The sequence below is a fragment of the Phasianus colchicus genome, chromosome 5 (assembly GCF_987193195.1).
Source record: "Phasianus colchicus chromosome 5, bPhaCol1.hap1.1, whole genome shotgun sequence".
In the NCBI taxonomy this organism is placed as follows: Eukaryota; Metazoa; Chordata; class Aves; order Galliformes; family Phasianidae; genus Phasianus; species Phasianus colchicus.
Genome location: NC_143440.1, coordinates 44805223 through 44829367, shown reverse-complemented (window position 1 = coordinate 44829367; position 24145 = coordinate 44805223). Strand labels below are relative to the sequence as shown.

The 24145-nt window shown below is 41.3% G+C and overlaps 1 protein-coding gene and 1 long non-coding RNA gene across 7 annotated transcripts in view; one reads left to right on the top strand and one right to left on the bottom strand.

Moving 5' to 3' along the window:
- Positions 1 to 557: 557 nt before the first annotated feature.
- The window catches only part of FOXN3 (forkhead box N3), a 228412-nt gene continuing 204824 nt past the window's right edge, over positions 558 to 24145 (top strand). For 3 of the 6 annotated variants that reach the window (XM_090141503.1, XM_090141500.1, XM_090141496.1), the window contains exons 1-4: positions 9855 to 9940; positions 10191 to 10342; positions 14553 to 14617; positions 20085 to 20193. In XM_090141503.1, coding sequence (XP_089997629.1) covers positions 20148 to 20193 — 46 coding nt within the window. In that variant the 5' untranslated portion in view covers positions 9855 to 9940; positions 10191 to 10342; positions 14553 to 14617; positions 20085 to 20147. Of the gene's footprint in view, positions 636 to 9331; positions 9410 to 9854; positions 9941 to 10190; positions 10343 to 13051; positions 13239 to 14552; positions 14618 to 20084; positions 20194 to 24145 lie in introns of those variants that run through there. The other 3 variants (XM_090141498.1, XM_090141497.1, XM_090141499.1) reach the window with 3 other exon arrangements.
- LOC149917895 (uncharacterized) lies at positions 14666 to 23742 on the bottom strand. The gene is made up of 3 exons (XR_016467026.1): positions 22766 to 23742; positions 20501 to 20591; positions 14666 to 15609 (listed from the first exon to the last, which is right to left on the bottom strand). It is a non-coding gene; the product is annotated as an uncharacterized LOC149917895 (long non-coding RNA).

Below are 24145 nucleotides of genomic sequence, written 5' to 3'. Positions count from 1 at the left end.
AGTTCTGTTCTTAAGCATTCTTGTTTCCCCTCCCATGAGGACTTGTGGAAAGAAATTGTAGATGACCACAGCTGAGTGGAACTGAGTAGGCTCAGGTGATGCAGTCCCTGCTCTGCAGCTGAATAAAAGCTGATTACTAGCTAACTTTTATCAGAGTTTGATTAGCAAGCTGCAGAACACTTCAGCTATCATTGCAAATTGATAAAATTAGGAATGACATTTTGTGGGGTGGGTGAAATGGGAGATTATTCTCACTAATGATTTGGGAAACAAAAACAGCAGCTACCCAAGGACTAGATGAAAGATGCTTTTCATTTTTGTGTATGTTCTGTTGCTGATGTAACAGCTTCCTTTTTGGTCAACAGGAAAGGAGTGGCAGAGCTGTGATCAACATAGCTCACCAGCTGTAATACTAGGGTTCCTTAAAAGGGAATATACACTCACCAACAGGTTACATTCTTACTTGTAATACTTCCTAGCAACAATAATAGGAGCTCAGGAGGAAAAAAAAAAAAGTTTGATGACAACCATCTTTGGCAGAATCTTGGGAGCCAAAATGGGTCTGAACCCCAACAAATGGAAGGCTGAACATAAGAGCAAGTAATTACTGATACATCCTGTGTAACAGCACAGAGGTGAGTCTTCAGGTTTTACTGTTACACTGATTTATTCAGGTTTAAGAGCACATCTGCTTTCCCGTTGTGTCAATTTTTTGTCTTGTTTTCTGATGCCTGTTACTTAACAAGCTGCATTTGCTTGTTAAGAAATACCTGTGAAAAGCATATTTACATTTGAGTTTTCAAATGAGTGATAATCTGCTCAAATTATTTTCATGTGGATACTTTGTATGCTTAGCTTATTGCAGCCACTTTAAAGCAAATAGATTATATAACCATGCTTTCAAAATGTATTTGCTTTGTTCTCCTGGAACTTCTGTAATTCACTAAAGCTCTTGGAATCTAGTTATGTGTTATTTCCTTTTAAACGACTTGAATGATTTCACTGATGGAATGAGCAGTTGTTAAACTGTGTTCTTTGGGCAACCTGATATCCCTGGTAGCTTTCACAGTATGGTATAGTGAAATCCAGGACAGCTTTGAATCAAAAAGGGTTCAAAGGACTCAGCCCAATATCAAGACTTTCTTCACTGGAATGTTTTGTTTCCTTTTCTTCCTGGTGTATCAGAAAATGAATATTTCATCCATATACTCAGTAATAAGAAGAATCTAAAGTAAATACATGCACCACATCATAGAATGTTCAGTGTGTCCCTATGAGGTTCCCAAAATAAAACTTAGTACCTTAGCTTTGTGACAGTGTTACTGTGTCTTCTATCTTTAATCAGCTGGGTGGGTGGTGGCTGATAAGTCATACTGAGTAACTAACTGACACACAAAATGTCACAGTTCAAAGAAAAGCTTTGGCATGACTCTCATTTACTATCACATCAGTTTTACACTCTCTGGCAGTGAAATACCATCTTAAAATTAGTATGAATTATAACTGTGTTCCTGCTTTGAGTACTTAACACTGTTCTTTGAATGGAGAGCTACCCTAGTGGAAAAAAAGAGACTTGTTTTTATAACTTTCCGTGTACTGATTGCCAGTAACAATATGAGAAAATACAGTGCACCATTTTATGGCAATAAATGTGAGAAAACAAATTATTTTAATCATAGCTCTTTAAAGACACATATCTGAGTCTCTTTCTGGCAAGAAATTTAAAATTAGTGATGAATTTTGAAAAAGCCCATATAGGTTGCACAAGTATTAACATTTTGGCTCAACGCATCGTGTAGTTCTGAAGTGAATCCCTTGATCTTCTCCACTTCCTGTGTATTGGTCCAGTTTGCTGAGCCTTTCTGGTGTTGTAGGAGTAGGAGGTGAGGTCTAGCAGACAAGGGTTGTGAGGCTCCATGGGAAGATAGGCCCTTTTCAACATGGCAAAGAGATGCCAAAACATCTTGCTTTCTCCATGTCTGATTTTTTACTTTTATTTTTTAATTTGAAATAAAAGTCAATGCTACTGCCATCACGGTGTCCTCTTGGAGCTGTTTTCAATGGTTCCAGTCCTTCTTCTGTCCAAGCCATGAACTTTTGGACGTAGATCAAACTCAGTTTGGGGTCAGTTTAGCAATCAGCATCATGGTGTCAGATAGAAATGTGCAGAATCAGAAATAAAACTTCTTTTTAATGCGAGTTGTTATAGAGGCAAAGCAGTGACGTGCTGCTGTCTTCTGACTGGGACAGACAGAAGGATGGCACGGGGTTCCCCAGGGCAAACGGATCTCTGGACAAGGAAGAATGGTTCTGTGGCAGTTTCTATTCAACAACTTTGAATGAAATGTATGCTGAGAATACCTCATCTAGTGAGTCAGACTGATTCCAGTTCATAGAAAACCCTGCAAATTTCTTTTTGTACAAGTCTCAACACCAGTGCCATCAAAATACTAAACAGCTGCTTTGTCACTGAGGTTTTTGCTATGTAGGGTTAACCAGAAAGGGTTTGGTCTTTAGAATTCTTTGTTATTTGTGCTGCAGTGAGAATCTCAGTCTCAGTTAGATGAAATCTCACTGACAGTAAGGATATTATGCACTGCAAAATGTCAAGTTTGTGTTTAGTTACCTAATTCTGTTAGAGACATTCCAAGTTAAAATGATTTAATGTGTAAGGTGATTGTATAAAAAAATAATAATAAAAACTATTGACTTTACTAAATACAAGAAAGCTTTAAAGAGCATAGATAAATCTGCCTTACTTTGAAAAGTAAGACACCTAGAACTGTACCTCTTGGGTTGAGCTCAGACTCTTTTCTGAGCCCAGACTCTTTTCTGCAGTCCGTGGAGACAGGACAAGGGGAAACAGCCAGAAACTGCAGCATAGGAAGTTCTGCACAAATGTGTGCAAGAGCTTCTTTACGCTGAGGGTGACGGAGCACTGGAACAGGCTGCCCAGGGAGGTTGTGGAGTCTCCTTCTCTGGAGATATTCAAGACCTGCCTGGACGCCTACCTGTGTGACCTGGTGTAGGGATCCTGCTTTGGCAGGGGGGTTGGACTCGATGATCTCTGGAGGTCCCTTCCAACCCCTACGATTCTGTGATTCTGTGAGCTGCCTCATTAGGAGGCCTAAGGTAAGTGCACTGAGAAAACCTCGGTAGCTGCAGAACATTTATGCTAGAGAAGAAAGAACTTTGAAATACTTAGTCTTTCTTGGAGTAGAAGGCTGTGATAGTTGTTAAATAATTGTGAAATATTCAGTGACATATTGAGATGTAACAGATGCTATGGAATCATGTCATAGTCAAACATTGTACTAATTTTGTATGTGCCACATATTTCCTGGCAAAGGACAATTTTGAGAGTTAGTAACATGAAATTCTAGTGTTAAAAGAATACAAATAACACGCCAGTTGAAGTTCTGCTCGCCCACTCTGTTGGGGAAGCAGCGCATGGATACATTTAGCTGTCTCAGAAGGCCGCAGATGGGGAACTTGAAATTCTGTGTTTTGATCGTGTTGTTTAGGAAGAGGCAAGCACTATTCTAGAGCTGATATGGTGTGCCTAAATAGAGCAGCCCTGTAGAAAGACCCCAAGTATTGTAGATTTATTTATTTATTTATTTAAAGTCCATTTGACCCTTGTCACCACCTGATAAACTAGCAAATGTGTTAGCAGCATGTTTAAAACCATCTTTTCTCTGAGGTACTCCTCATCTGAATTAATTAATTGAGTTGGGGGAGTGGGAGGGAAGACTTCTATGGTGGTGGGGTTTTTTTGTTTGGGGGTTTGTTTTTGTTTTGTCTTTTCCCATAGTTAGCTTCTGAAAATGGCAAGCATTTACTGGAGATGTTCATAGTGCCCCAAAGTCAGACCTGGGACAACTGCAGAGCAGTGCAGATGATGGTGCATTGAAGCCCCATCTGGACAGAGCCTCAGGATTTCACCACCTAAAGATGGAAAGCGGAATTCTGAAGGTTAAGCTGAGTGCCAGAAGGTTGTATCTGTTGTACAGGATGGACCTGTCTCAAAGCCCAGCCTCAGTTGGCAGTAGTGATGGTTAACCATACAGCAAGAGGCACACAAGGAGTGATGCTTCTCCAGCATGCTGTGTGTCCAGCAATAAGAGGTTTACAACTCACTGCTGTTACATCCTGTATTATACAGGTGATTTCATCTTGAATCACACTTGCTCTTTTCTTTGTATTTCTTCAGTCCTTCCATAATCTTTTTCAGATGATCAGAACTCCACTCGCTACTGAAATTGAGGAAATAACTGTGGCTTTATATAGTGGCATAATGATATTTCCCTTTTTATGTTCTATAGCTTTCATAACAATAACTTGACAATTCAGTAGTGAAATGGAAGTACAGCTAATTCAGAAATGGCATTAGGAATCAGTTAGAGTTCATTTTTTCCATTATCTTCATTCATACATCATGTAACTTTACATCATAAAATATATTTGTAACTTGGAAATAATATATATGTATCAATAACAAATAAAAAGAAAAGTGATATTTTTTGACTTATTTAAGCACCTACATGTGAATAGGAAGATGACTCTTGCAATCTGCAAAACTACTGAGGCAGCTAACTGTTGGCTTCTGAAATCTGTCACTCCTTACAGTGACAGCCTTGCTTCCAGAGCTTGCTGAGAGCATGAGCTGTAGTGCAGAGGTCCTTGGGCTGGTCCTGGACAACTGGTGCATTTGTGCTCTGCAGGGCAATGTTGTGCAGGATGCTGCCTGGGAGTGTGACTCGGGTCCTGAACTCTGCTGTGCTGACACAGTGGTGCTGCTCTGAGGCTGAAGCTGCACTCAGCAATGCTGTGAGAGCCCTCACAGCACCCTCTGCAGCCTTGCCAGGCTGTTTTGGTGCAGGGCCACAGCCTGGGTGTATTGTGATCAGGCAGAGACTGCTTCTTGGAGAGATTTTTCTCCATTCATGGCAACCCATGAGAACAGCTGTAGGTTTCTAAACTTAGCAAATCACCTAAATTTAGTGGAGCTTAAGAAAAGTGAGTCATACGGATTTATTAAAAAAAAAAATAATCATTTAATACTGAAACGTATTAGGTGCTGGTTCTCCACTGCAGTGATTCACTGTTGCAGTTTGCTGTGGCAGTTCTCTAGCTACAGTATGAAACTAAAAAAAAACAAAACCTAAGTAGGGTGAACATAGACCAAGGGACATAAAGAAATCAGGCAGCTTAGTCCCGCTGGATAAGAAATGCTCTGTAGGGTCAGGTCCAAGGCCCATCTGGTTCTGTAGCCTGTTTCCAACTATGCCAATGGGGTAGAGCACTCAGTTGAGGACGTTGCCCTGCTCAGTGCCCTCACACTGCCCCAGCATCCAGGGGCAATGGGTGGAGAAGGCTGGAGGGCACACTGGCTGTCTCAGAGACAGCTACTTTTACAGGATCTGCTAAAACAGATAAATGCTAGAAGGAATTGGACCCTTCCAGTCGTTGTTGAAGAAACAAAATTTAGGCTGTCATAATAGTCAGTAGTGTATGTAGTAGTGTGTGTATGATCTTCTATATAGATTTGCTGTTCTCGTACAGCTCTCTTAGCTAGGAAGTGTGCAAATGAGATTAGATCTTAACTGCTAATTAATAGTGTGCCACAATCTTATGCTGAGAGAGGAAATTCCTCAGTGGCAACTTCGTTCTCACTTACTCCTGCTGGCTTTTAAATGACTTCTCTAGCACTTCCAGTAGAGCTTTAGCTCTTGTCCAGGACTGTGTCATCAAAGTTGGAAAGATCCAAGGATGTACTTGCATGTAGAAGAAGGGATGAACAAATCTTTTGGTTAGTTTTTACTTCAAAACCTCTATTTATTTAGGTTGAAAAAATATTTTTTTTTCTCCCTGTATGTCACAAAGATGTGCCTGATGGTTTGTATATTGCATCGAGTGTCTGAATGTGGTTTAAAAAAAATGACTAACTAATGAACTAGCACAGTCATTAAAGAATAAGATATTAATGAAGAAAGATCACAGAACTAGTTTTCCAGAAAATAGAAGTGCAGAATGCAGAAAATGATTGAACACATATATTCAGTAAAGATTTCTCATAAATGAGCTTTTTGAGGCACTTGAATCCCTTTAGAACACGTTGTGTTGCTTTTATAAAGTAATGTCAAAATCCAAATGTTGTTTAATACCGAGTCCAGTGCCTCACAGAGGCTGTCATATCAGAACTGCATTGACATATGGACTTGTAATTTCATATGAAAATTGTATCAAGTTTATTTAACATGACCTGATTTTTAAAAATGTGTTGATTGACACATACAGTGCCATCCTTTGATTCCTTATTGCCTGAGTATTGTATTATCTCTCACACAGTCTGTAGTTGTTATTTATATTTAAGCCTTTTATGTCATTCTCACACTGCAAAGGCATTTTAGGAGGAGTGTAAATGTAATTTATACTGTTTTGAACATCCGTTTATATTTCTCAAATGGTGTAAAGATGAGTAAATGAAGATCACAGGCATGGTTATTTTTCTGTGACTTTGTCTGTGTTTAAAGCTGTGGACTTCTCTGAGAGCCTCCACAGAGTATCTTGGATTCCAGGAAGTATTACTTCTTCCAAAGTGGGTGACAATAATTGGAGTGCCTATCTTCCATCTCTCGCTATATAGGTTTTCTTCACTCTTTCTGTTACACAATGGTTGGAGATGTGACATCCTGTTATGACATTAAAAAGTTGAGATTTCTAGGAGATAAAATCTCTGTTAATACAATGTCCCTTTGAATGTATTTCCCTGGGAAGTCTACCTAAAATTCACCTGAAGGAGAATCTGAAGCCAAGTTAAGCAGATTGTATTTTGATTTTTTTTTTTTTTTCCAGAGACTGTATCTTCCTGCTGTAAATGAGCAACTTCAAATTCCTCCCCACTTCCTTTTCAATTTACTTTGCAACAGCATGAATTTAGTTTAACAAAATTTAGACTTCCGTTAATGAAGTTGTTATACACAAAAAAGAGAGCTTACCATCTTTAAGCAGTCTTGCTGACTAGCAGAAGTGCTGATGGGGACTTAGAAAGGACACTGTTTTGAACAACAGAACTGGAACAGGACCAGAAGCAAATGAAGCCAAGACTGCAGTGCTCTGTCAGACTGACCACAGCATGTGAGTAGGACTGAGCAAACCTTGGAAAATGACGCTAAAAATGCATTTAAATAATTGGGGGAAATACACAAACAAATGGAAGTACAGTTTTCATACAAAATGGGTTAAATTAGTATTTCATTAATACATTTTTATTCCATAGGTGTGGTTGTAATAGAATCATTTGACTTGGGAGGGACCCTTAAATGTCATCTGATCCAACTCCCCTGCGATGCACAGGGACACCTACAGCTCCATCAGGTTGCTCAAAGCCCCATCCAGCCCGACCTTGACTGTTTCCAGGGATGGGGCACCATTATTTCTCTGGGCAACCTGTTCCAGTGCTTTACTGTCCTCATTATAAAAAACAAACAAAAAATACCAACAACAAAACTTCTTCCTCATATCCAGTCTTACTCTCCCCTGCTTTAATTTGAAGCCATTTCCCCTTGTTCTATCACTGCCGTGCCTAAGGCCTTACTGAAGTCCAGGTAGATAACATTGTATGGTGTATGGTTTTTGTAATCCATTTCACATGATTCAAAGACAATGTGAACATGAGGGGATCAGTGAAGGGATTTTTCAGAAGTGTCTCTGAAAATAAGCAGCATGCTTCACTGAGGTTACATTCCACGTGTTGCTGAATACCTTGGGGCTTGGCACAGTACATACAGCGATGCAATGGGATAATTCATGTCAGTGAAAGGTAGCTAAAGCTAAGCTGCTTTCAATATCAGAGCTAGTTCATCTATTTCTGACTGTGGAGGTCTCTGTGTTGTGCTCTACTGCAGAGAAATACCCTGCACGTTTTTAATATCTCACCTGTAGCCAGTGGAATCAGAGGTGTCAGCAAAGCTTTTATTTTGTCCACGTAATCTTGAATTCTGATGATAGAGCATGAAAACAGTAATCTAATTACATTTCTTGGAAGTTTTGCAGCTACACAAAACATTTTTTTTACTTCAAAATATATTTGATCAAAAAATCATTGGTGCCCAATAAACAAGAAACTGCAATATCATTTTATAGTCACTTTTCAGAGCATAACAGTTAATCTAACTCTATAGTTATGCTGGTACTGTATAATATAAAATGTGTTTTATTCACTTTACTGAAAGATAGGGGTAGGGTTATCTTCAACTTTGTATTTTTATGATTTTTAAGGCATCTGTGCTGTAAACTGCATGCAATTCACTATAAAAGCTTTTATTTCCTTTCAATTCTCATGGTCACCACTTCAAGAATAGTTACTGCAGCAGCATTTATCCTTGCACGGGATTCCATTATCAAAGTACTCCACAAACACATCTGTAAGGAGTCTCTACCTCTAAGAAACATTCACATATTCAATCCATCCTTCTTCCTGCTGAGATAACCTCCTACTCCACTGTTTTCTGACCAGTTTTACTTATCTCCAGTTATTTGAATGCTGCACTTTTTGCATATTTTGCAAAACCCCTTCCTGAATTAATCAACAGAGAATCCAAATATTTCAACTCTGTGAAGTGGTCTCTGGTATTACCAGGGAAATCACATGGGCAACAGCGGGTTGGCAAGCTATGTTTGATGTTTCACCTCCTTGTGCCAGTTAATATATGCGCATAATTGCTCAAGAGCCGTCTGGTTGCAACCTAAGATGTGTTGCTCCTTGATAATGAAAGCACTGATTTGGTCCCACGCATGAACTAGAAGTGTTTAATGTGAGTCTGCCTGTGGGATTCTGATAGAAAAAAAAGAGCAGTGCCCCATCAAAACCTTTTAAGAAATGTGCATGTAATAATAATCTCTCCAGATTGAATGCAAATCTAATTGGAAGATGCCTGATTTTTGGGGGGGCCTGCAAAATTTAATGTTTGCTATGACGTGAAGTGGCAGCATTACGCCTTCTCTCCATTCAACATACCCCACAAGGGCTTTCCTGGCACTGGCAAAACAACAGGGAGCAGCTGGGTCCAGAGGTGGCTGCAGCTCCAGCCAATTTCTGTGGCCCTTGACCTCACCCCCCCCAACAGTGAGTGGTGTCTGAGACATCTTTAGCTTGCTTTAAAAGTCAGGGTAGGCAGAAAATCACCACAGAGCTTTCCGTCCTCCAGCAAAGCTGAGCAATACGGTAGAATTAGATTTTCTAACAAGGAAGCTCTTTTAGGCTGTTATGTTACTTTTCTTGTGTGTATTCCTTCCCAGGCTTGAATATACATGCTCTGAAAAGTGGTAATTGGGCATTTATCAATACATTTGATTGCAAACACTGCCTGAAGATGGAGATCTTTCAGCAAGAGTCCCAAGAACTGTGAGTATTGTGGACGACTTGATTTTTGCAGAACAACTGAATAGTAAGCTGGGATTGTTCAAAGAGGAATGAAAACTGAGGAAGAATGCAATAACAGTGTTCAAGTGAACACAGGAATTGCAGATATTAACACTGTTCTTCCCATCCACTGGAAGTACAAAAACTAACATGATAGAACTATAGCAAGTGAGGTTTACTTTAAAGCAGAAAAAACTCTTCAGTAATCAGAGAGTGACTGTCAGGGATCTGTTGTCTGAAGCTGTGGTCAAATGCCCATAAAGAGGGGGTGTCTAAGAGCAGGCTGAATATATACCTGCAAGGATGAGCTTAGGTATAGTCAGGGCAGCTATGGGGCAGGGAGACAAGACAGCAACCTCTGAGACCTGTTTGGCCCCTGTGCAGTTCTCTGTATCCTAGGTGAAGACTTTTTCTCTCGTGCATCTATACCACCATCTGTGCATATCTTCTCATTCAACTGAGCCACGTCCTTAGCAGCTCTTCCTGATGATCTGTGGTTGAGATGAGAAAATGGTGAGGCATTATATATTTGCAGTTTTAAAATGAATTTTAAAAAATTTGCTTGCTTACCTGATATCTTCCATTTTAAACATGGATGATTGTAATTCCTAATGGGAGCAAAATTGATAAGGGAGGTGACCAGAAGCTTATTATTAATTTGCAGCTTTTATCTTTGGGAAATCAACATTCTGGCAAAGAATTTAATTGGGCTTTTTTGTTAATTCTCACAGTGATGCTTTGTTTTTTCCTTTTGGGACTGCAGAGAAAAAACAGCATCTGGTGTTTGAGGATGCTGGGGATTTACACCATATTATGTGTAATATCTCTACTGTAAATAAACAAAATGAATAATTAAGTGAATAACGAGGTGTCCTGAATTATGACTTCTCTGGCTGCATCTATGGAAAATCAAAGGTATGTTTGTTCTTCTGTAGTTTTGTGCTTTGGAGGGCATCTTGGTCTTGTCATTGCCCATATGGATATTAGCAATATATCTTTTCAAGCAGAAGCCTGAAATAATATTGATGAAAGCTGCTTGGTAAAATGGAGGAATTTTTGCTCTTCAGTGTAGCGTCTGTCTGAGTTATAAACTGTAAAACAGAAGAATATTAGAAACTGTGTCATAACCCTGAGGGCCTTACTGCTTCTGCCCAGCCTCTCCTGACCTGCTCACGGCTCAGGACCCCGCTCAGCCCAGGGCCATTGGCTGCTGCCTCAGTGAGGCCCCAGCAGGACTGGGCTCCAGCTCCACACAGCTCAGCCCAGTCAGCCACGGGCCCTGCCAAACCAGGCCTAACAGTGGCCATGTCTTAGCCTGGCCCCCGTCTCTTGGCTCCTGTCTCCCTACAGAAAGCCTTTGTGGTCTGTGAGCTGCTGGCCCATGCTGCCTTGTTGGATTGGATGGTTATAGTTTTTTGTTTTCTTTTTGAATATAAAAAAAATGTATATGATTTACGTTGGAGGTGTTGTAGAGTCTGTCCTGATACAGATACTGGTGACGTAGTGGATGTAGGTGCCACCGTCCGTACTTAATGAGAAGGCCAGCACTCAAACAGAAGTCTCCATGATGGGGCAGGAGGAGCCCCCTCCTGTGGATGACTGTTGCATTGGCTTCATGAAGACTGCAGTGGGCAAGGTGCTGCAGGAACACATTCCGTCCCCCAGCCGTCCTTCTGTGGGGACGGCACTGGGGACAGCTGACACTGGGGCCACTTGAAGCTGTGGCTGGAATTAATTTTATCTCAATGCCAGATTTCCACCTTGAGCACAGCTGCGTATAAGTAGAAGGCAAAGTGATTTTTATGCGTATGTGATATGATAATTAAACTGAGCATTTTCTCCGCATTTGTTATTCAGCACTGTAAAAGGAAGCTAAATGAATTGCCAAGGAGATGTAGTGAAAATTAATGATGGGGATAGGACTCAGAAGGGCTGTTGACATCTGGGCTCAATGTTCTGCAGAATATCTAGTCATTGGTTAAAATCTGGTAATCACCTTAGGTGAGCATCCTTGGCTTTCTTCTGACAACCCCCCTGGCATGTAGCTGAATTTTGTGTCTTTCCTTCCAGGCCGGTCCTCTGCAGGATCATTAAGATTTGATGCAATGACAGTTCTTTATTTTAAAAAGGGGCTTTCTGATGTCCGCTGCAGAACACCATCTTATAGATCAACTTATATTACCAGAAACACGGCAAGAAATCCTTAGACATCACAACTATACAAAACATGATTTGTCCAATGTTAAACCACCAGCAAAGGACAAACTATTTTTAGAGCTGTCATATGGTACCGCACCTGAGCTTTATTTGTCTTCTGATTAAAAGAAGTTTTCCTTCAGAAAAGTTCACTTGAATCTTATACTCATTTAGTAAGTCTTACGTTCCAATTCAATTTATTTTAAAGCAGATTCTTTGGGGAAAATTATAAAGCTAATTTGAATTGATTCTTTGGAGATTCAGGTTTAAATGAAGTGCCATAAAATTGGCAGTCAAAGGGAAAAAATAGAATTGGATGTTATACTTGTATTACTCAATGGACACGAGCGCCTTGCTTTTTGCTACTGCTGAGGGTTTTGATGTCGTGTTTTTCAGACAGTTTATAAACACATAAGAATTAAAGTTCACACCGTGTTCCTCATTCATGTGTATTATATCACATTATAAACTTTTGGCTGCCAAGATCATAAAGTTAGTCATTCACTGTTTCCGTTTTTTCATAATAAATTCTATAAACTCTCAATGGTATTAATGCTAATTTTGGGGAAGTGAAACAAAGTCCTGTATTTGTTACGTGTTGAGAGGATGGTACATCAGAGTAATACTTCTCACTAGCAATATCGTCCTTCTCCATTTTCAAATGTACAGGGTAGCATTTGGTAAAAATACTGAGCTGTTTTGGGTGTCGAGCAGTTTAGAAATGTCTGAAGTTTGGGTGGCAAACGTGCGGCTTTTTCTGAAGCCAGTGTCTTTTTGAGGCCTTATGATCTTGTATTACCAAGCACCTGGTTTCTCACTGACAAATGAGTCAAAATTTGTTCTTACAGGCTTTCTGGAAACAGGTTAAATCTGATTTCTTGTTTTGTTTTTGTTTTCCATAAAGCCTGTAGATACACCTTAAAAATAGGGCTTTTTTCTTAGCAGAACTCATGTTTTTCTGTTACTATTTGATGCATTCATAGCTTGGGAAATTCACAGAAATAATGGCCAAGGAGCTGGTTGTTCAATTTCCTCTCACAAAAATTACTGGGTAGATGTTCATTACTCCATCCCAGCACTGTGCTTCCAACCTAATCAGAAGCAGAAGTGAGGATATGAAAAGACGTGCTAGAGAAAGCTCCAGTGCACTCCATTATGCATTCTGCACACATGGTCCTATATTAGAAATGGCTGGTATTTTGTTTGAGTAAATACATTAGAAGATATTTAAATTAAAATATATGTTGCTTTCTTCCAATTTTCTTAATGTGAAAAGAATTTTACTGAAAGAAGCCTTCAAGCCCACGACTATTTTTTTTTAATATGTTCAGCTTCCCAGGAGCTATTAGTCAGAGTGGAGATACTTGTTTGCTCTGGTCCCATTGTAAGTGTTGGATACCTGAAATCAGACACCAGCAACGGTATTTAAATGTGGAAATGAAAATCCCCCAATCTTTCACACATGCTAAGCTGCTACAACCCTCGGTGATCTCAGTGGGAGCTGTGGCTGCTCAGCACTTTGAAAGTCAGCCTGTTAGAAGGGAGGTGCTTAGAGGAGGAGATAGATGTTGGGCTGCCTCGATAGTGCTCCAACACACCGCAGAACCAGATGGAGGTGAGATGGTGCAATTTTGCTCTTGTTTGCAGCATTGCTGAGCTGATGGAAATCTAAGGGCCACTCCTCCTGTTCATCCCTGGCATTCTGAAAGTAGTTTGGCACCTGCTTTTCACAAATTTATACTATGCCCTTTGTACCTAAAAACACTAAGCAGCATTTGCCAATGTGCTGCCAGCTACAAGCGTATGCAAGCTGCTGGCCTCTGGGCAGAGTGGCACGTGGTGCCTTACCTCATTCATTGGGCTGAATTCTATCCGACTGAATTGATCTCTGGATCCCTGAAATCCTTCTCCATCTGTTGTGATTACAAAGAGAATAGTGCTTTGCTGTGTATGACAAAGAAGATAGAGACCCTTGTCCTGGTTTTATGTCAATGAATGGAAACCTGATATTCCCCTTTGTTAAAAATGGAATTGTTCCTGAATGCCACGTGCATTAAGAATATAACAAAGTGAAGAAGAAAAAAATAACAGAAGTGCATTTTTACAGCTGTTTCTGTTTTACATTTCTGCTTTTCTCCACCACAAGCCCAACTCTTGTCTCTCCTTGCAAGAGGAGTGAGTGCTTACCCACGAAGGCTGGCAGCTTTAGTTGTTACTCAGTTGTCAGTATCAATGTGCATGATACCTGCTTTCCTGGTGAAGCTGTAAGGGACGCTAAGAAGCCCAGCAAGTTTTGGAGGATTATTAAGTCATATGGCCAAATTTTTTGCTCTGAGGAGCAAGCTGATTACCGTTAAGGGCTATAGAAGTATACAAATAGAAGGTATTTCATATTTATTAGAAACAGGCTGTATTACAGCAGGAACTCATTTTAAGCAATATAAATAAATTGAGATTTAAATGTTTTATTTATAATATATATATTTAAATTTCAGTATAGTGTTCCTTCTGCTTAACTGTGACTGAACCTCTTCCCTGATCTGAGTGCTGTCCCTCCAACAGCAGCTCTTGTGTCTCACTTGTCGCAGCATGAAAACTCATGGTTTTCTCAGTTTCTGTCTTCTAAACATTATTTTAAATAGACCCAGCTGTACTTGGGTATTTGTTTGATCTTGTCACCAGCTCTGTTTATTAGCTGATGGAACCAAGCCCTAGGCAGTATGAGCTCAAACAATAAAGGAGCTCACATACCTATTTAGCCTCACCCAATCCTGTGCTTTACTACAAATTAAAATAGATAGGTTTCCTTTGTGAGTTAAGCAGCAGGTGCAATTCACATTCTTTTAGCCAGAATAATCATTCTCTTTAGAAAACTTTTTAAAAATGTTCTTGTAAAAGGTTCAGACTTTTTTGTTCTCATCTCTTTTAGGAACACATGAAGGAGATTCAGGCAGAGGAGGAAAAAAAAACAAGGAAGAAGCTCAGGAGAAACAGGTAAACAGGAAATAGAAAAAAAAAATAAATCAAATCTAACAAGCCTTTTCAGAAGAAGCAGAGCAAGTACATAATGTTTATTTCAAGCTACCTGTAGAAATAGCAACATAAATAAAAATATTCTTAAGCTACCCATAAGCACTTACCTCTGCTGCTAAGGTATTGTACAAGGTGGTAGGTGTTTTAGAGATGCCAATAGACAGGCTTTTGATGATAAATCATGTTGTATGCAAGGCAAGAAACAGCACAGAGAGCATTGCCCTTGATTGAGAACTGGGCTTACACCTCTGGGGCAGAGCAGAGGGGAAGCAGAACATGCTTCACAAGAAAGTGTCCAGATAGGTTTTGAATATCTCCAGAGAAGGAGACACCACAGCCACCTCGGGCAGCCCAGTTCCAGTGTTCTGTCACCCTCAGAGTGAAGATTTTCCTCATGTTTGGATGGAACAGTTGGTGCCCATTGCCCCTTGTCCTGTTGTTGGGCTCCACTGGAAAGAAGCCCATCCATTTGACAACCACACTTAAGATATTCATAAACCTTGTAGGATCCACTCTGTCTTCTCTCCTCCAGGAGATGCCTTCCCCTTAAGTTGCCTGGCCGTTGTACCACGTAATTGAGGGCAGAAGTGGACCACGTTCTCCTTCTGCTTGTGTTTGTCATGTGTAAACTCATGCATAAGCAAGGGATTATCTATAATGATTCTTTGTGCATTTATCTTTTGATAAAAAATGTTACTTTCTTCAGCTCTCATTCCTTTCCACTCCTCAGTCATGCTCACAGTGTCTCTTACTGGCATGTGCTGAAAAGAGTCATTAGCACACACTGAAGGGTATCAAACGGGATGTTTGCAGCTGTCATTTCACTGGATTATCTTTGGCTGTTCCTCCCCTTCAGGCTAATTGTGTCTGTTGTCACTAGGCAGTTAGAGGACTATGCAGCAGGGGCCCAATGAAAGAATCTCCTCATCAGACTGTACGTAGTGGTAGGAAACCTGTGGGAAATTAATGCTAAGGACATGAAAAGAGCAAATAAGCACAGAGAAAGAACAGAACTTTGTTCGCAGCTGAGTGATGTTTGGTAACTCTTACAGAATTTGGCTTTTTGATGAAGCTAATGCTTCTTTCAATTCAATTTCATTAAAAAAAATCTACAAATTCAAAATGATCTGACTGTGTCCCCCGGCCTGCCTCTGGCACGGCAAATATGGCTACAAGCAGCTCCACGTGGGCACAGCACTGCGGCCCACAGGTGGGGACGCCTGAGGCATTTCCTCAGATTCCCACTCAAGTGGCCAGGAGGTCCTTCTGAATGAGAGAAATGCAGTGCCTGTGATCAGACTGTGCTCCTGACAGCATAGGAACATTCTGCGAGAGATTCCCTGCAACTGAAGGCCTGTCAGAAATACAACCAACAGCACACAGCGTGTGTCACAGCTGGAGCCAGTGGGATGCTGGACGCCCTTCAGCCAGTCCTCCTCCTCCACTTCTGTTTCCTCTCAGATGTTTACGGCAGAGGCAAGGGTGTGTAAATAACCACCTGCCCCACGGAATGTGTATGGGATGTTACACTCAAGGAGTAAAAATGCACATAGATGCCGGCTGCCTTGCTGCACTGCATGCAGGCATGCACATTAGGAAAGCTGGTGAGAAGTTTTGCTGTGTCAGTAGTTAAGCACATGAATATTTCATGGAGAATTGTTAGGTAAATATGCAAAATGTTTTTGTTCGGATTCAAATTTGCCTTTACTCAGGCATTGAATTCTGTGGACGAGGGGTTCAGTGTTTAATGCAGAGTGTATGTAACCATATGAACTGGTGCTTCTCAGAGAGTGGGTGTTTCTTTAAAATATGTCCCTGGTCTAATGTAGCTTAAATGAAGTCAGTGGCACACAGGATGTGCTGCAGGTAGGGGAGCGATAACACGAGTGTGGCTCTGCATAACACATGCATTTTTTATATCATACTCTTCAGCTCTTCAGATCGTCTGCAAGAGGATTTTGGTGCAATCAGTCACAGCTCTTACAGGACCGCAGAAATTTGTTAACACTGAAAATCCCCCTTAAGATAGCATTCTGTACCTCTCCTCCTTCTCCTCCCTCCCTTGCCTGACAGAATGAGAGTGTGTGTCAGGGCAGGGTCCTGCAGAGAGCAGCTTTGGCGTGAGGCTGGCAGGCACAGATGGCCAGCAAGCTGCAGCCCCAGTCCTCCTTGGCTGCTCAACCACACCGGATCCTCTGATGGGTCCTCAGCAGCCAGCAAGAGCATGTTTGCTCCAAATCTTGGCTTCCTTGCTTTTCTCAGGCTGACTAAAGACACACTGCTGTCCCTCTCAAGCAAACCCTCCATTGTGCACTGCAGGCTTGCAGACTTGTGGTCACTATCATGGCTTCTTCCTCATCCTTCTCTCTGAACAGGCCTGACCGCTTGTGACATCTCCCCACTTCCAGGTGCTGTCCCTCTACAAAGCATGGCTCCCTAGCTGATGTCCTGGGACTCCAATTGTGACTGCCTGCTCTGAAACTGGGGCAATAGAGGAGTTTCTGGGCAGACTGCCTTCCCTTTGCCCCCAGAGAAAGCTGCTCTGAGGGTGGGCCTGCCCCAGGAGTGGAGTGCAGTGTGGCTCCTATAAAACTCATGACAACTCTGTGCACATACATCTAGACTGTGGCTAACACTGTGGTTGCTTGGACTGCTTCATTGCATTTCTTTCTTTCCTTATGGCTTTTTTTTCCTCCTCTCTCTGCTTTGCACTTCTCTTCCCACCACACTTCCCTTGCCCATGCTAGAAAAAGGAAGAATCCATGACAATGGTACCAGAGTGTCTTGTGAATACAACACAGTGCTAGACGGCTCAGACAGCACAATTATGTTGAAGAGAGTGGAACTGAGCCTTTTTATTCCACAGCTGAGATCCTGACTTCTATTTTCAAAAGATTAATTCTTTTCAGGTTTACAGAAGTCAGCCAATGTCTACTCCTTGCTGTTGCTTTTTCTTGTCAAAGCACTTACATTTCTGCGCTTACAACAATCTTTTTATTGGGAACAGTGAGGAGTTTTATAAGAATAATGCTCTTGTCTCTGATGCTCAATCAATCTAATTTTCAGCCGCTTCAAAGTTTGCCAAGCACCAGAGCTTAAAAATCCACACTTTAGCTTCTCGCAGCATGTGCGAGATGCTGCCTGAATTTCTGGGCAGTCAGAGCTTGTGCTGTCCTCAGGCAATGTCAATTTGTCCATTACTGCGATGAGCCCATATTGCTCTCTGTAGTTTGATTCAGTTCCAGTGGCAAATTACAAGATTTAGGTGCTACTGAGAATATGTAGGTGGGAATTTCCAAAGTTCCTCCAGCACATCCCAGCCCAGCTCCTCCCCTTAGAACTCACAGTGCTTGTGCTCCAGGTCAGTCAGTAACTACAGCTGTACGTAACGCTTTATTATACTTCTGCTATGGTATGTTAGGAGAGCCTGGCAGGCATCCTTATTTCTGAAGTGACTGCAAACTGCCCTTCCAAAAAGCCATGTGAGCAATCTCACCTGCAAACATACAGAGGGATATATGTTTGCTTGATATAGTGAAGTACTTACCTCTGCTGTATTGTTTTTTTTGGTTATGTTTCTGACACTGGCAAGGTAGGCCTTTGTGGTTCCAGAAAAACACATAAAAAGAAGCAATTCCTCAAAGTGTATGCAATGAACATTTAAAAAAAAATGGTACTAAAACAGAATGAAGTATACATATTAAAAAGGAGACAAAAAATGAGTTGCCACCTTGGAGCAGAATTCAACAAATGATTTTCTAATATAGAGGCTTCTCTGTATTTTTATGCAATGAGGTATAATCACATTGGTTAACACAACAGCTTTTATTCTGTTTCTTATCACAGCACAGTTTTGAAAACTGTGACGGTATTATGATCCCCATTTATTTCACCACAGTGTTTCCTTTTTACATGTTGGCATTTAGTAACACTGCTCTTTTGTTTCTGTTGGTTTCCTGTCAATGCTACTTTCTGGCTTATACTTTTCCATACAATAATATTTCAGTGTTCAGTTAGAAAATACTGTCAGGACGTACTTATTTGTATTTAAACACATTTCAGTGGGAAGAATTAAAACAGAAAAGCTCTGAAAACATGCCTGTTGATTTGTGATTCTGTAAAACATCTTTTACCTCAGTTGATTTGTCCCTTCAGCATTGCTTTTACGATAACGGGAGAGAGTACGACTCAAAGCGCATTAAGGAATAGAGAAACAGCTGATATATTCTCTTATTACTCAAATAATGTTTCAAGCATAAAACAAAAGGTGAAGCCTGAGTGAACATCTTGCAAAGCACAAAAAGAGAGAACCTCTCCTTTTATTTAAAATGCTCGTATGTGTTGAGATGCAACAAAAGTCCCAGATAATCTCTGTGAAAATCAGACCATAGCAGTTCAGCCTAGATACCTGGATGGGGATTTGGTACTCAGATAGAATCACAGAATCGCTCAGGTTGGAAAAGACCTTAAAGATCACCGAGTCCAACCACAACCTGACCATACTACCCTAACTAACAACCCTCTGCTAAATCACATCCCTGAGCACCACATCGAAATGGTTTTTAAACACATCCAGGGATGGTGACACAACCACCTCCCTGGGGAGCCTATTCCAGTGCTTAACAAGCCTTTCTGTAAAGAAGTTTTTCTTGATGCAGTCAGACTCCTTTTGAAGCTCATCGCTATAGCAGGGAAGTTCAGCCCATGCACCAGAAGATGCCGTGGAGTAGCAGCCCTACCTCATGACTTCCTGTGCTGCACCTTTTCTCTCCCTTCTTCCTGTGCCTCTTTCCCTTGGGGCTAAGACTTGGTGCACTGAGTGCATTTCATCCCTTGGCCAGCAGCACCATGAGTTATATGTCATCAGCAGTGGGGGGAAAGGGAGTGAAGCCATACAGAAAGGTACAGATACCCCAAGGCATGGCCTGACAGAAGTGGCAGTGATACTAAGCACACGGTGTCTGGACACAGACACACAGTCTGGGCACTGCAGAACCCATACCTGTGTTTCTAGGGCTGTACAGATGAAACACCTGTGGACCCCTACTTTGTGCTAACCACATGCCAGCCCTTGACAGAAGCCAAAGCAAACACACTCCTATCCCACCATCACCTATCTGTGAAGTAGCTTCCCTCTTTACCTTGGCAAAACATGATTTTATCTGCTCCAATGTGGTCAAAAATATTTATGTATAAGCATAATACAAGCTTGAAGGCTCCACCAGCAGTTCAGCTCCCCTCCCCTCCCTGTGCTGGTGTTTCTGAAGTGCTTCCATCTTGGGTGATTTTCTAAGTAATAGGTTTTGAGTGACCATGGTATGCTTCTGCCAAACAATATAAATCAAATTTTGCATATCTAATACCAATCTATACAATCATGCATCGAACTGTTTCCATTCAGCTCTTCCTTTTGTTTCCATATCTCTAGAAATATCCTGAGTCAAGATGCCAGCCTCTCCTGCACCCCATGCTCCAGATGCTGGTCTGCTGAATGATGGCTGTATCTGCCCTGAGGACATTGCAAACCTCACTCCCAGGTATAAGCTGCTGATATAGCACCTCCTCCTTTATGTATTTCTGTCTGTGGAAAGAAAACCAGGGAAGTAGAAGGCCAGATGGAGTGGTGGTGACTTTCCACCAGATCCCTGAACAATAACCCAAGAATCAGATGTTGGGGCTCACTGTGAAGTACTCATACCACAAAGCAGAGGTTCCCTAGGCACTGAAGTGACTTTAGGAACCAACATCAGTAAACAGGTTTTTGCTTGAATAACTGGTGAGCTTCTCACATCATTACTGCACTTCATGCCATGACATGGCCTAAAAGAACTTGGCAGTTCTCACCTCTTAGGGAGGAGATCTGGACGTTCCTCTCCTTGAATCCTCTTCTAACCCTCTTTTTCCTTCCATGAACCTTCCTCCTGGTTTAAACTCTCTGTTGAAAATAGAGAAGTTATTTGTGTGATGTTTTTCTTTGCTACTTCTTCCCATAAAGAACCTAGCCCTGGGGAAGTTCACGTGTGGAAGGAGCTCTGGGCTGCAGCCATGGCCTGGGAGCCCCACTCACACAGTTTGCACAGGTTGGTATATTTTGATTTTTTTGTGTGCACCCAAGATACTCAGATCTGGAAAATAACCACTGAGCATACAAAGTAGGTCACTTCATTAATGCAGTGGTGTGCACCTGCTAACTGCAGTAAAAGAGATCTTCATATATTACTACTGAACCTGGCAGCAATTAATAGACCAAATGACTGATCTTCAGAAGCGTGAACAGACAAATGGTCTCTCTGGCTGCCTTTATACTTTCTGATCAGCTTATTGTTGAGGCACATTTTTTGCACATACCCACTTGCATTCAACCTTTCTGCACTTTTGGTGGTTCATTGCAGTATGTTTGGAAGTAGCTAAACCTATGCTGGTATGAAGAGGCTGGACAGCAAGTCCTAGGAATGACGCAGATGTCAGCAGCACCCAGCTGGCTTGACCCAGCTCATCCATACCTTCCAAATATGCCTTCAGAGGTAAATAGAGACACCTGCCTGTCTGGGAGGTGTTAAGTGGTGCTAGAAAGAGGCTTGAAATTGCCCTTACTGAGGAGAGCAGCTTTGGAATGGTGTCCTGGTTGGGCACTTCTGTGTGTCAGGATACCCACTGGATAGAAAGGTTTCAGAGTGGAATGGCAGTGTGGACAGGACTGCTGCTAAAGGCTGTGCTGAAGGTCCAGGACATGACATGTGCTACCTGCTTACTGAAACAAGAGGTATGTGAGGTGGTGGCCAGCCTACTGAAATGCTGCTTAGAGCTTCTGCGAGCTTGGACCCTGTGATCCACAAAGACCAAATCTGAATTTTGATGATGATTTTATAGCTTGGGGAGATGTAATCTGTAGTCTTTCTATGTGGAGCTGCTTGCAATCCTATTCTGGTAAACTTTGTTTCTAATAACAGAGTAATTCTAAGGCTGTTATAGAAAACATAAGCAGTGAAGATCTTCCAGGTGACACTTATGTAATGATTGCACTTTAAAACTAATGTATGGATTAGAAAGAACATATTAGTTCAAACACTTTGCAGTCATCTGAGTCTCAGTATCATGATATTTTTGAAATAACAAGGGCTGTCTGTGATGTTTTGGCAAACCTTTCCTTCCCTGATCCTTGTTTCATAGCTCAGCTGTATCTTGTCATGATTGTAGCCTATGCTAAGAGGCTAATCAATAGCCAGGGGAAACAGACTGAAAGGTCTCTGGAACAGCCTGTAATGCTACTAATCTCTTAGAATAAGGACCCAATTTTGAAGATGTATACTGCTGGAGTAACTGTTTGCTCCAGTAAGTTACTCTGCATTTCCATCATTTGAATGATTCCCCTTATATTCGTGGGTGCTTCACCAGGCAACACTACTGTGCTTTATAAATAAGAGCACATAACAGACAGTGATTTTATCCTTATGCTCTCTTATGAGGACTTTATTTTCTATTAAGTTCAAAGCAGTTCTGGATAGGTAAAAAGCTTTGTGCTTCAGATTCATTTTTTCTTTATGCAACTGAAATTTTTCATCTATATCAAGTCATTGTCCCTCTCCAGTTCTTCCCAGCCATCTCCTCTAGCTGCTCCTTTGTACTTCAGTCAATGGGAGCTTCATCAGCTCAAACACGTTAGGAATTAATGAGAGCAAGTATGCTATGAAAATTCCCATTATTTCCTGAGAGAAGCATCCATCAGAAAGAAAGAAAAAAAAAAAAAAAGGAGAGAGGAAGGAATCAAGTGTACACTGGGTAAAACAGGGAAACAGACAAGTGTGAGGGGAAGATTTGTTAAACTTGCATTCCACTCAGTAGAAAGAGAATGCTGCCAAGACAAGCTGTATCTGAAATCAGCATGCAGTGCTTTGGGATGGTGATTGTCAGTCTGCTATTTCCCATTTTGTTTAATTTTTAATCCAAATTGTGTACTAAAAATAGGGAGCATTTTGCTGCTGAAAAGATGTGAGTAGCAGAAGGGGGGAAAAGCAGAACATGCAGGAAGAATGCTGCTGTAGCTGAAACAGCCCTGTTGGGATTTCTAGCTCTGTCTCAGTCGGTTGTGGTTACAGAATGCAGGCTTACCTTATCTGGGCCATTGCGGCTGGGAGGCACTGTGGTAGTCCCTCTGTAAAATAAATGATAAGTCATAACCATCCCTCTCTGTTCACAGGCTACGTTCCTATTTGGACAAGAGTAACTGGAATATGTCAAGGAATACGGGCAAAAATTCACCCGTCCTGTTCCTACCTAAGTAATGTTTCTATAGCTACTGCCAGTCCTTTTTTGCTTTTCATGTGTCTGAAGGGATTTGTACTTCTCATTATTAATAGCAGGAAGTTTTTACTTCTGGGGAAGTTTTTACAGAAGTGCTGGAGTCTCCTATTTTCAGTTAGCATTGCTTCAGCATGGCTAGTTTGTCCAGGATGGGAAAGCCAAGAGATGTTTATCTGGATAAGATTGTGAAATCTTTGTTTATGCATTAGTCTCCTCTCCAGAGAAGACTGTGGAATATCTTGCCTGAAGCCCCAATTCAGCATCTTTTCTGAAGAAGTCCCTTAAAAGCCAGAGCTATCTCCTCTAGGCTAAGCAAGAAAATGAGCTGGAGGGGGGAAAAGAAAAAGAAAAAAAAAAAAACCATCTTATATCATCTTTGAATATATGTGCCTCCAAAGTCCTCCAGTATGAGTGTATGCATGTGGTGCAGGAAGTACTGATTTCAGCAGCCTTCAGAGGTTCTGCTGCCTCCTCTGACTTTCATGCATTATATTGAGACTGTTACCTTTGGCTTTCCACAGAGCAGCAGATTCTGAATGACAACAATGCAAAACAGGAAACTTTCAGAAATTCAGATTTGGTTTGGGTCCAGGATGCACAAAATTTTGTGATCTGCATCATAATCTCAAATTCCTGCCTAATTTTTGTGGACCTTTACTTAAAGATGTGTGGGAACTGTTAAGTCAGAGCCTGAACCACTAATTGAGCACGTGGGGAAAGGACCTGGTCAGGCCTGGGTGCACAGGTGGAAGCAATTCAGCTGTGTGACCAGAGCCTGGCTGTGCCTTGCCTAGACCTCAATTAAGGGTTGACAGCCACTGGGAAAGGAATCTATTCCTGGAGATCCCTCCTTGGTGAGGCTTTTCCCTGTGAACCTCTAATCCTCTGATATGGGTGAGCAATCATCTCACCTTACATTATAGTACCTCTCTGTTGTGCTGGTTCTTCAGTCATTGCACCTTTGTTATAGTGCCTTTCCCATTGTATTGATCTGTCCAATTGTATGAAAGGCTAAAATGCATTTTTCTGTATCACTTTAATTTTTTTATTTTTTTGAAAATTGCTAACCCCCCCTTTCCAGAGGATGGGAGATGTGAAGCTTACCTAAGTTTCTCCAACTGTGCCCAGCTGGAAGAATCGTAGTACCTTGACAAGCCAGCTTCTTCCTTAGAAAATGCTGGCTCACTT